The sequence below is a fragment of the Corapipo altera genome, unplaced genomic scaffold (assembly GCF_003945725.1).
Source record: "Corapipo altera isolate COAL_440 unplaced genomic scaffold, ASM394572v1 47, whole genome shotgun sequence".
In the NCBI taxonomy this organism is placed as follows: Eukaryota; Metazoa; Chordata; class Aves; order Passeriformes; family Pipridae; genus Corapipo; species Corapipo altera.
The window spans coordinates 8,931,710-8,943,856 of record NW_020884897.1 but is presented as its reverse complement, the minus strand read 5'-3'; the positions used below and the strand labels follow the sequence as shown (position 1 = coordinate 8,943,856).

General features: G+C 43.7%; 1 protein-coding gene across 5 annotated transcripts in view; it reads left to right on the top strand.

The window, feature by feature from the left end:
- The window catches only part of DPP6 (dipeptidyl peptidase like 6), a 542,987-nt gene that overhangs the window by 289,092 nt on the left and 241,748 nt on the right, over positions 1–12,147 (top strand). The window contains exon 1 of one of the 5 annotated variants that reach the window (XM_027648435.1): positions 6,097–6,581. The exons of the other annotated variants lie outside the window; for them this stretch is intronic. Coding sequence (XP_027504236.1) covers positions 6,525–6,581 — 57 coding nt within the window. The 5' untranslated portion in view covers positions 6,097–6,524. Of the gene's footprint in view, positions 1–6,096; positions 6,582–12,147 lie in introns of those variants that run through there. 5 annotated transcript variants of the gene reach the window in all.

Here is a 12,147-nt window from a genome sequence, read left to right as displayed (position 1 = left end):
TGATCACTTTAAACTACCTTCTCATGGTCATGATAAAAAAAAAAAAAGGCAACTTAGTGAGGCTGTGATAATAGACAAGTAGCAGCAACACCATGAAACTGTTACACAGAAACACAAGTGGTTCTTGCAATGCCCATTGTCTCTGTGTCCCCTGCTGCCACATACCTGCTGTCTCAGATAGCAGGAGTTCTCAAGCTTGTGGGAACATTTTGAAGTGTATCCCCTGTAGGAACAGATATTCATGCAAATAACTAATTAATGGCACCGACTAAACAAACCAGATTTGGCCTGTTAAATGAAAATAGCACACAAAATTGCTTTCTTAATGATCTTGGTCATGGGTAATGGAAGTGTTATATATTTTTATCTGTAACTATATTCATAATCTGTTATTGCCTCTAGCCTTTTCACAGAACATTTGAAATCTGGAAAAATCATCCATCTGAGTGGATCCCCAAGACAGAAACAGTCTCAGTGGAGCTTCTGGACATAGAGATTCTCCCATGACCAAACAAACATGGTCAAACAAACATGTTGGAGACAACCAGAGAGGGGTGACAGTATCAGGGCTGGAGCAAAATAAAGCTAATTAATATATATCCTTAAAGGCCAAAGATTTTCTTCCATTATAAGAAAATTAGTTTTGGGATGCTCTGACAAAATGAGAACTCTTGCCAAAGATAAGGATTAATTTGGAACAGGATTACAGTGTTTTTATGGTCTTCTATTAGGAACTGTTATGAGGAGCAGTGCTGAGGATGGTGTGTAGGCAATAGAGATGCTCTGCAGCCTTTGTAGGAGTAAAGCTGATGTCAGCTGATCTACCATCTCAGTGTTTCCAATTCCAAAATCCAACTGGGGACGTTGCTGTGCAATAATGTGATATTACTGTTGTCACATTCTTGGAGAGGGGCAGGGCACAAACTGTGCTTTCAGAACAAAAAATTAAATTCTCCTTCTCCAAAGCTTATTCAGATGAGCACAAAGCAGAAATCTCCAGAATGAATAGCCACAATGTCTGGCTGCTTTTGAAGCATCTAAAAGTATGAACTCCTCTATAAAGAGTTTTTTAGCCTTGCAGCCCTCACAGGTTTACAGCTCTGTTCTGCTCTGGCATCCCCTGTAAAAGGAGTGCTTGACCTCCAGAAGGATCTGCCGTGGAGGACACAGACCACTCTGACTCACTGCATCTGGGCCCTACAGGCCCGGAAGGAAGAGGGACTGTGGTGTTGCTGTTTGGGTGGATGAGATTTTGGCACTGGGACTAAAGAGGGGTAATTCCAGTGTGCCTTGGCACATCTTAAGGACCATGGTGATGCCATGGAGAGCCTAATTTGTACAGACCCTTCCCTCTTGTTCCTTTTTGAATTTCTCTAGGAAAGTTGGAATGGTGGGGCAATAGGGCAGTTGCAAATGTATTTTATCAGCCTAGAGATTAAATGGATTTACCTTTTTGGGAGTATGCTGCTGGTCTTAGAAGAGCATGGATCAGGTAGACCTACTCATACAGTTGCTGCAGGAGCTGCCAGGAGCTGCCAGCCTTGTGTCCCCACCCTGCTGCCTCCCCGCCTTGGAAAGCAGCACCAGTGTGTACTGAGCACTGTTTCCCTTGCATCCTGTGGGCCAGTTTTGATCCACCTTTCAAATGACTGAATGCTAAAATCCACGGCTACAACATTTTTACAGGCTCATCTCACATTCCTTATAGTAGATATCTGTTGTGGTAAAGTCTGTCTCTCTTCCTGAATTATCTTTCTAACATCTACTACATCTACTGTAACTTTCAAAAAGAACTGTTGCCCTTAGGACTTCTCATTTGTAACCTACTTCTGATTTTTCCATTGTCATATCTTGCCAGATTATGTGCCTTCCTGGGCCTTGTGTCCTTCCTGAACTGAGAGCAAACCAGTGGGAACTGTCAGTGAGTGTGAAGCTCAGAGGGGCTGGCTGTACAGAAGCAGATCATGTGGTGTGTTCTGCTGGAGGTAACACATTACTGCACCCCAGATACTAATGGCTTAGACCCACAAAAAATGTCAGACACATAGCTCCCTGTGGGATCTGGTCTTCATCTGGAGAAGGGAGAACATTAGCAGACTGTGCAAAGGTATGGTTAACCAAGTAGAATTTCTACCCACTTTGCCCACTGGCTTCAACTTCCTGGATGTGGCAATGAAAGGGGAATAAATAGCCCAGTATGGTGCAGCCAGAAACCCAGGTTTTAATGGAGCACAAGGGTTCTGCATCAAATAACTGCACCCACTGCTGCTACAGGCTTATCACTGTCCTTAGTCTGTACTGCCTTGAACAGATGTGTGCAGCTGGAGGGCTCGCTGTGAGCACAGGCTGCTGTTGGATCTGACCTCTGTAACATGCAGGGTGTGAGAATGCTCTGCACTGACTCCTGAGAGTCCATTGCTGCTTCCCATGAAGGAGCTGCACTGCACTCATGGACAGCAGAGACCTCTACCCTCACGGAGGGGCAGAATCAAGGATGGTCCTAGTAAACTGATCTGCTTAAAAATGTTTGGAGCAGTAACAAACTGCTTCTTTTCCTACCATGTGTTGCTGTAATGTATCATCATAAGCGATGGTTACTGTACTTTAGCTCCTAAGAGTTCACAGGTCTTCGTGGTGATGACATTTTAAGGTTTTAGTCCACCTTTTTTCCTAAAGCCATGGGGACATTAATTTCTATTTGCAACATTCAAGGTTTTCAACAGTCTTTGAGCTTGAGCAAGATTTGTGGTGACTTTGTGAACTCCAAGGAGAGTTTTGAGAATGATCCCAGACCACAAGCCTGTTCCCGCCAATCTCAGGAGAATGAAGCACTTTGCTTTGAACAGGAAAGGCTCTAGGACATGTGTGACTAATTTGTTACAAGGTAATTAAAAATTATCTGTATTACAGCAGTGCTGCATGATTTTGTTAAAACAAGCAGTCTGGGTGAAGATGAGTTGACAAGCTGGGAACATTTTCCTTTACCTGTTGCTGGTTCCTCTCCTGATGGGAAGGAAATGTCTGTCTGTCCTGCTTTGGTGCTGGAGGAGCTAATTGCTGTCATGTGTGGGGATGCCATTCACATGGTTGTAGCTGGAATTTTGTACATGCATCTTGGTAAACAAGGAGAGGTGTCTATGCTCATAGTGGTCTTCCTGAGCTGTCACAATGGTGGCATAGTGTGGACTACATGAATTAATGTAAGATTTTCATGATGGGGATGCAGCTTTTGTGGCAAGGAGTGAGCCTGGAGACGGACTTTTCATGTAGCACAGGCAGTGAGTGGAGACAAACCTGTTGCAATGATGAGTAGTAGGGGGTGAACAGCCTGATGCACTTTTGAACCTGGCAGGGAGGAACAATCCTTGTGATCAGATGGGATGGATGAGAAAGACATACTCCCAGGGTCTTTGTCTGCCAGTGCCTCTTGCTATGCCCTGAATGGGACTGTCTGTATAAATCCTTCTGCCTGGGCAGCTGTTGGGTTTGGCAGATGCAGATTCATGTCCTTTGATAGGGATGTATTAATCTTTCATCAGTGATGACTCAGCCAAGCAATAAAATTGGTACCCTAACAGCACGGAGGTCAGGATGGATGGCCTCAGCCCTGCTAATATGCGAGCAGATTATTCTCTGCCAATGAGTAATGAGCATTTCTGAAAGGCATTTCTGCTTCCTTCTCCAGTGTCTCTTCAGGAAGTGTTTGGCAACCTCAGAACTGCTTTGATTAAGGAAGGGTGGTGACAGAGAGCTGGAGGATGTCACTGTCCCCTACTTTCACATCCTCCTGGCAGTGAGCAGCAACTTGTGGCCGTCTGAGGGGATGAGACACCCCTCACAGGTCAGGAGTGACAGGGAGGTACTTCCAGGCAGAGAGATCAAGGCATTTCAGTAATACTGGGGTAGTGGTGCCAAGCATTGGGAGACACAGTCAGAACAGTCAGCATCCTAATGCACCCATGTAATGAGGCTCAGCCATATGCATTTGCATAGCTAACTGCTGGACTCATTAGCATAATTAACTTCTTACGTGTCCAACAACAAGCTTAGTGGGAAGAAAAGTCTACACTGTAAGGAAGAGTGGCCATTTCCAGAAACTGAGTGAAAACTGTGTCTTAAGTTGCTAATTGTGAAGGAATTGAATAGGTATGTAAATAGGTATAGATATGTTAATTTTTGATATCAGTACAATTAAATCCAGGGATTGCCAGTGTAAGTACTGAGGGGTCAGGGACACAGTGAATGGCCCATATTTTAAAAGGGATCTGTTTTGCAGAAATGTCCAGGTTGTACTCTAGGGGAGTAAAAAACAAAAAAACAAACTCCAAAGACAGTTTTGTTTCATTTGAATTCTTCTTGGAAAGAAAAATAGCAGAAATAAAGCAAGCCTTCATTACCACTCACAACAGGTAGAAAAGTAGACCAGACCAATTGGAAAATTCAAACTGATCCACTTGTATAAGACCTTGAAAACAATTCTGTTCCAATGGCTGGGGAAAAAATGAATGAGCAATAACCTCACTATAAACACATATAAAATATTGTGACTAAAACTATTGGGACTAAAGAGATGGAATTGCAGTGTAAGCTAGGACTGTGTCTGAGTATAACCCAGCAAGAAATCAGCACTGTTAGATTTAAATGCAAATTACTGTTTCTTGTTAGAGGTGCTATTCACTTTTTTTTTTTTTTTCAAATGAGCTGCTGCCTGGATTGTGGCACCTGGGATGAGGCAAGGTTATCCAGTTTCCTATCAGTGCAATTCCATGTTGCAGATTTTTTCTGTTGTGGTTTCTATAAACTGCTGTGACATGTAATGGTGAAAATACAGAAGTGCTTAGGGGGTCCCAGTGGTGGCTAGTAGATATCTCTAGAAAAACTTGGCGTGCCATTGATGTGTCCCTGAACCAAGGATCAAAATTATCCCAGGTGTAAGGAGACCTTGCCTCTAATGGCATTAGTGAATGTGACCTTGTATAATAAATGCATGTTGTAAAATTAAGGATCAAAGGGGGCATAATCACTTCCTTGTCAGATAAACACTCTACTGTTTCTTTTCCTTAGCTGGTTATCTACAGACTCAGCAGAGATCCCAGTGTCATGTGAGTGAGAAAACATTTAGCTTTACACAGAGCTACAGCACTCTGGTGAGATCTGGGCTCAATCCAGCATTGTATCGATCCCACCTCAGTCCTGGGTGTGCTGGGTAGGAGGTGAGGATGGGAAAAGCAGCAACATGGCAGTTTCACGTCACCTGACATTGAGGTGAGTGAGGACTTGCATCAGTCTCAAGCAAATTCTGAACAATCTCCATGCTGCTCCAAGTTTTGTCCAACCATGTGAGGTCCCCTTGAGGGTTACTGGAGAGTGGTACTTGCTTTGTGCCTGGTGCTCAGGCACACCCCGTGTCACCCCGTGCTGACATCAAGGTGGGCAGCTGTGCTAGCAAGGCTACTTTGACAGCTCTGCCGTGTTGGAGAGATCTCCGTTGTGGCAGAGAATCTGCAGGGAGCGAGCTATGGCAGCGTGGATCGGAGCAGGGAACGTGTGCAGGTGTGTCACCCTGCAACGTGACCTACATGGCAGCCACCGGCGCGCAGGAGGCAGCCACCACATCAGACATGCAAAGTGGTCCCCGTTGTGTCAGGGACATGGAGAGGGCCGGGGAAGTCTGAGGGCACGTGAACGTGCCACCCTTTGGCAGTGAGACGAGCGGCTCCCCGGGGAGCGTTGGTGATCTCCGCATCCCACCGGTGGGAACCAGCTTCCCTGGGAGCGCACGCTGCATCCTCCAAATCCGTGCTTGCAGCGGGGCAAAGGCTGCCCTTGACACAGCTCTGCTTCGCAGCCGGGGACTGCCAGGGCACTGAAACCTCCGCAAGTTGGGGAGAAGGCGAGAGCGCGTCTGCCAGAAGCTCCGCATCCGCGCGACTCCCGTCACCGGCATCCCGGGGAATGCGGGATTCAGCTCCTGAGCGCCGGGCGGCTGCGGCCCCTTTGCCCGGGTGCGGGAGGGGAGATGAGTGCCGAGCTGTGCACATCCCCAGCGAGCTGCACAGTGTGTGCCGAGGCAGCCGGTGCATGCGCAAGGCGCGGGCGGCCGCCGTGGAGGTGGGGAGCGAGGACCACATCGCTGCCTCCGGCTCCGAGCTGCCAGTTGCTGGTTGCCAAGCAGTTATCATTGTTTCTGTGACGATTGCAGAGGCTGTTGCTAATTGAAGAAGCCCCCACAGCATCCTTCTCTCTCTCTCTCTGCTCCTGCTTCTGCTTTTATTTTAGAGGCTCAAGGGGGAAGACAACCAGACTAGTGATTTTTTGCGTTGCATTTTTATTTATTTCTTTTTGTGGGGGTGGGAAATTTCTCAGCTGGTGATTAAGTGATGGACTAGTTACTCATCCATATCCCTTTAGTCTTTGTGTGTGTGTGTGTGCGCGTGTATGTCTGAACACACAGACAAGCTTACACACACACACACACAGAGTAAAATCCTGTTTGCCACTGCAGTGGGCACAAATAGGTGAGCATGACTACAGCCAAGGAGCAAAATGCATCAGGGAAACAAGCCCAACAACAAGACCAGGTAACGCTTATTTTCCTCAATTTCGAACAAATACAGATTTGCTTTATATAGCTCTGTGTTTCTTTTATGATTATTATGGTTTATTTTTTTTAATCTTTTTGGTGTGCATTCCTAAAATTGTGAACTGAGTCACCAGCCAGTGGCAGGAGGAAAGTGCTGTGTAGCTGTGTTCAAGGTCTGCTTTCTCAGTGTGTGTGTGTAAGCTGAAACTGTGCTATTTTTAACAACCTGTACCTCTTGCTGAAGACTATAGAGGTTTGTTCTGTAACTTGTTCCGTATATGCTTGCTGGGTGTGTGGGGGGGAAGGATGTTGGGATGGAGGCCCCTTCTTGCTGGAAAAAGGGGTGAGAGTATTTAAACCCTCCTCTGCAGATGGATATAAAATTGTAAAACTGAGGTTCAGCTTCTGACTTTGTCATGCACTTTAAGGGAATTTTTTTGTCTGACATTGCCTTGGAGGGACACTTCAGGGTACAGCGTGTGCTCAGGCTTTGCATGAACAAGCAGGGATGGAGGGGGGGGGCAAAAAGCAGCTGTGAGTAGGTTTAACTCCCATTGGCTTTGGAGAAAATTGCCGTGCTTACACCATATCTAAACTTGATTAATTTATTTCTCATGGTAGTTTTTTCATGTGTTTCTGTACAGGTAGAAAGTTAAAGACTTCATTTTCTCTGTCAAACCTGTATTATAGAGGATATTCCTGTCTGCCTGCACTTACCAGGACAGAATGAAGTCAGAACTTTCCCTGTCAAAAAAAACAGCGGGTGGCAGGAAAAAAAGGGATGTATCCTCAACCATAAAGGATAGGCATAGCTAGAAAGTGGTGGCATGAGGGAAAGCCTGGTTGTGATCTCTGAGCTCCAGCTGAGGCTGATGAAGGTTCCTGGGCTCTGGGCACACTGGCAGATCAGCATCTCCATTCTCCTCAGCACCAGCTTCTCCTCCCCGTGCTCGGGCCCGTGCCTGGGGGAGCCCGGACGCTCCAGTTCTTCAATTTTCCTTGTCTCCTTAAGACATTGGAAGTTCACCACTTTAATCTTTGGTTAGGACAGCACAGGAGGATAATTTAAACAGATCTCTCTCAGGGCACAAATTAATTCTTAAAATAGTTCTTCCTGGCTTGATAGGCTGAGAGCCTCACACATTGTTTTTCTTTTTTGCTTTTTTTTTTCGTTTGTACTTTGGTTTAGGGAATTGAGAAAGGGGAAAGCATGGGAAGACAGTAGGCACCAGAAATAGCATCATATAATCTGCATTTTCAGGGTGACATTTTACTAATGGCCAAAACAGGCTCAATGGTTCAGTGAAAACAAGAAGGAAACAACTTTGATACTCAAGGTAAAGAAACTTCATCTAAGCCTGCATCTGTTGGGCTTCTTTGCTTCTCTGTCCAATGCTTTTGGAGTAGGTATTTTTGTCACTGTTTGCTACAGATTAAAATGAGTGTAGCTGTGTTTTCTGGCAAGCAGGGGTGTATAAGTGCCTTTTCTGAACAAAGAGCTATGGGGCTGTCCCCTCCTCCTTCTTAAAGCTGTGTAAAAGTGTCAGATTTTGTAAGCCAAGAAGTGTGTGTTGCCTTTTATAAAGGAACGGTGATTTTGTTCCAGGTGGTGTTATCTGCCCAGTGCCACTGTGCTGTTGGCATGCCATGTCTTTGCTACTTCGCTCTTCTCACATGAAGTATAAAATGCCCAGAATAAGTCTTTAGTATTATGCAGAATCTTAATTGAGTATATTCTATAACTGATTGAATTGCAATTATACCCATATGGCATGCTTAAATATTCTGAAAGTACATCCTCTCTCAGCTCTGCCCTAGTGTGAGCATGAAATAGAAATATCAAGCATATATAAATATCAATGATATTGATGAATATTAATGTTTGAGTCTGTGAACAACTTTGCTCACTTCCATAATTTCTTTTTTTGTTATCACAATGCATTATTAGTAAAATGGCTTCACAGCAGGGGGTCAAATCCAATCTCTGTCCATTGATTTGAGTGTACTTTTATCTTCCAATACCAAAAGCAGATCTAAACCCTTATTTTATCTAAAACAGTTCATATCTGAAAAAAAGGCTCTATCCAAATTCTATTTCTAGCTAAAATTCTATTTCCAGGCTTATGCATTTCAAAAATTACTGAGATTTTTTTCTTACTTAAAACTGATCAAGAAACTGAAAATTGTAGCTGGGAGAAAAATTGAAGGCAAAGTGCTGGTCTGACTGTAGAGGACTGAGTCTTTTTCAGAAGCAACTGCTGCTGTCATAGGAGATTGTGTCCATCCCTTTTCTGTGTTCCTTGCTGTGACATTCCCGGAATCCAGAAGCAAGCAAGTGACACAGTTGGCTTAAGTCTTTGCTGTGTCCTACCATGCTAACCCAAAGAAGCTGGGCATGAAAAGACACTGCAGGAGCAGGGTGGGAAAAGTTTGGAGAAATCTGCAGAAGCTTTGCAGGCTTGAATTTAAAAATCTACTTTAGACTTGTGTCTATATGCAAATGAAGTCATGTTCTGTCTTGAGATTTACAAAAATGATAATAATTAGAAAATGATTGTGATGTGGAGATAAGCAACTGCCTTAGCTGGTGAAGCCAGACAATCCCTTTCTTCCTTAGGTAATTAAAAATGCTTCCATACAATTTATTTCTGATAAGCAATGCTGCTCACCTCCCTACCAGCTAAACTATTTGGAATTCCAATCATTTATCGCCTTGCTTATCTGTTCATGAGTCTGAACTTTAAGTCTTTTGGGCATCATGTACAGAAGACATTCTGTAAGTGATAATACTGTCTTGTGCTGTCAAGTTGTGATTGCTTGATCAAGCTGTAAGTTGGATGTGGTTGACTCTGTACGCTGGGGTGCTTCTGACACAGCTGTGGTTTCTTGTTCAGTGGTTGGAGCTGGATACCATGCAGTGTACAGTGATTACAGCTGGCTTTCTGCTAGACCCAGTGCTCAGAAGTCCGTAGCAAAGCCTGTAGACACTAATAGACTTGGGATCCAGCTCAAGTGGACTAGAGAATCTTGTTCTCTGTCTTGGGGTTTGCTAGCTGCATGTGTGGGTGCACCATTAAATCCACTTTTCCATTAAAAAAGGAAAATAAAATAGCAACAACAGGTCAAGTACTGTGACAATGTGCTTTAGCTATTTACACAGGCTGAAGATCTTTGTGTTTTAACATACGCCTGTAAATTTGTTATCTTAATTTAGCCAGTTCTTGTTACTTTTAATGGCCTTTGGGAATGCAAATAGCTCTGCAGTCATATATAAAGGGGCTGATTTTTTAGTGAAAATGTAATAACAGCCATAATGCTAAAATGAGACTTTTAAGTGTTTTAAAAAGTGAGTCAGCATATCAAGGATAACGGGGATCACAGATTCTCAAAGAACACCTTTTATAAAACATATTTAAAGGGTTGATTGGTTAATTGAGTATTTGAACACTCAGAATAAAGGATTGTTCTCATTTCTTTTGCTGTATAGAGAAGAGCTGTCATGGGCTTACAGGGAGCACGATGCTGCTCTGAAATGTGCTCATGTCCCAGACAAGGTTGTTAATGACTGTTTGCATGGAACTCCATGTAAAAGACCAAAAATTAAGTGACAGGGCAAAACAGCTTGAGGGCTGCCTTACTGAAGTGGGCTCTGTGGAGGAGTGGAATCAGATCAATAGAACAGTTCTGCCTATTAGCTGTCATTAAGGTAATCAATTCTAAATTTTACAGAACAGATGGAATTTCAAATAATAGATGTGGTGTCTTCAAGTGGAGAGACAACACGTTTCACTTGGAAAACCTTGGCCAGACTCAGGAATAAAATGATGGAAAGATTAATATTTCATGCTCCTAATGTTCCCCTGCTACCCTGTACTTCACAGAAATAATCTGTAGTATCTTAAAGCCTGAGTACCGTTGGAGAATCTAATATACTATGCTGAAAAGTGCCTCTATTTGTGTAAATTTTTCCAAACAAGAAAATCAGTGTGCACTTTAGCTGCATTTTGCAGACTTTTCCTTTATGGTGTTATAATTCAGGTAATTCTGGGATTCCTGTTTTAGGGGGTGTCAATCCCTGTGTGCCTGCTGTCTTCTTTCAAGGTCATAAATATTCTCAGCCATTGTGAGTTGAGTCCTGTGCTATTAGTTTATTCCCAGAGTAGATTAAACTGAAAAGCATGGGTGTGCTTACATTGGGAAGTAGTGTGGAGCCACCCTGTGAGAGTCAGAGAGATGGTGTTGAGGTCCCAAAAACATATTTTGAATGGGGGAGTTACTCCAGACTAGTTCCAGACTGGTGTGAATGTGCTTTAGTTGTTCAGTATCTTCTGACTTAGCTTCATGCAAAATACAGCCAGTTTGTGCACTCTGAGGGTACTATAAAATGTGAGTTAGAGCATGGTAGATGGGTCAGACAGAGATTCGGTCAGTAGTGTAGTTCTGAACCGAACAGAAGTACTAGATGTGAACCATATGTCTTTAGTAGAGATGAGGGGTTGCAGCCAAATAAATGTAACTTCATGTGATCTATGTTCCTGTATCTGAAGATATATATTTGTTTTGTTGTTTTGTTGTTTGGTTTTGGGTTTTTTGTGGTTTTTTCTTTTTTTTTCCTGGGAGGAGTGACTTAAAATCATTCCAGACCTGCTCTGCTCACCTGGTTGCTGTCCAGAAAGTCATTGTCCCTGGGTGTCTTGGCTGGCTCAACATGATTTGCCTGAAACAATGCAACAGTCCTGATTCTCTGTGACACCAAAGCCTCTTTATGGCACATGAGCAACACAAATTGTGTCCAAAGAGTGTAGGATCATACTGTAAACAGGCAGTAGTGTACAGCAGGTTCAGGCACTTATCATAAGTTGTGAATTTTATCTCTTTAAATAAGGAAGGGACTTTACCCTTTTATTTGTCAATACTATCCCTACTGTATGCTAGATCACAAAGAGCCACTGCTGAATCCTCTGTCTTTTTTAGCAAGGTTTGAGGTTACCATTATAACTTAATGTTTGTAAGCAGATTGAGCTGTGAAGTTTTACAAGACAGCCCTGATTCACAGTGCCATTAGCTGGCACAGTCAGACTCCCCACTGCAGCACCCCAGTGGCATAAAATCCACACAGAGGAGTTGAAGAGCACCATGACACACCTCTGCTGTACCCAGATCTAACACTGGGCTGGCTGAAAGGAGCTTGGCCTGGAGCTGCTGAACAGGTGGGAGTGAGTCTCCCAGGAGATGAGCTAATTTAGCGTGTTATCTCAGTGGCTTGTGACAGAGCTCCTACGTTCTTGGCTGGAGCTGAAAACTGTCATATCCCAAAGGTGAGTCCCTGCTTGTGAGAATCCCTCATTCTCGCTGCAGTATTCTGGCTCAGATTATCACAGCTGTGCAGAAACCAGGGGAAGTGTCCACTTTTGGAGGGTGTCTGGCAAAGAGAAGGGTAAAAGGAGAGACATGACTCTGACTTGCATAGAAAACAATGGGTTTCTTTAGTTTTAATGGAACCATTTAGAATTCATTGTTAAAGTGCATAATTTTTTTAAAATAAAATAAAATTCTTCATATGA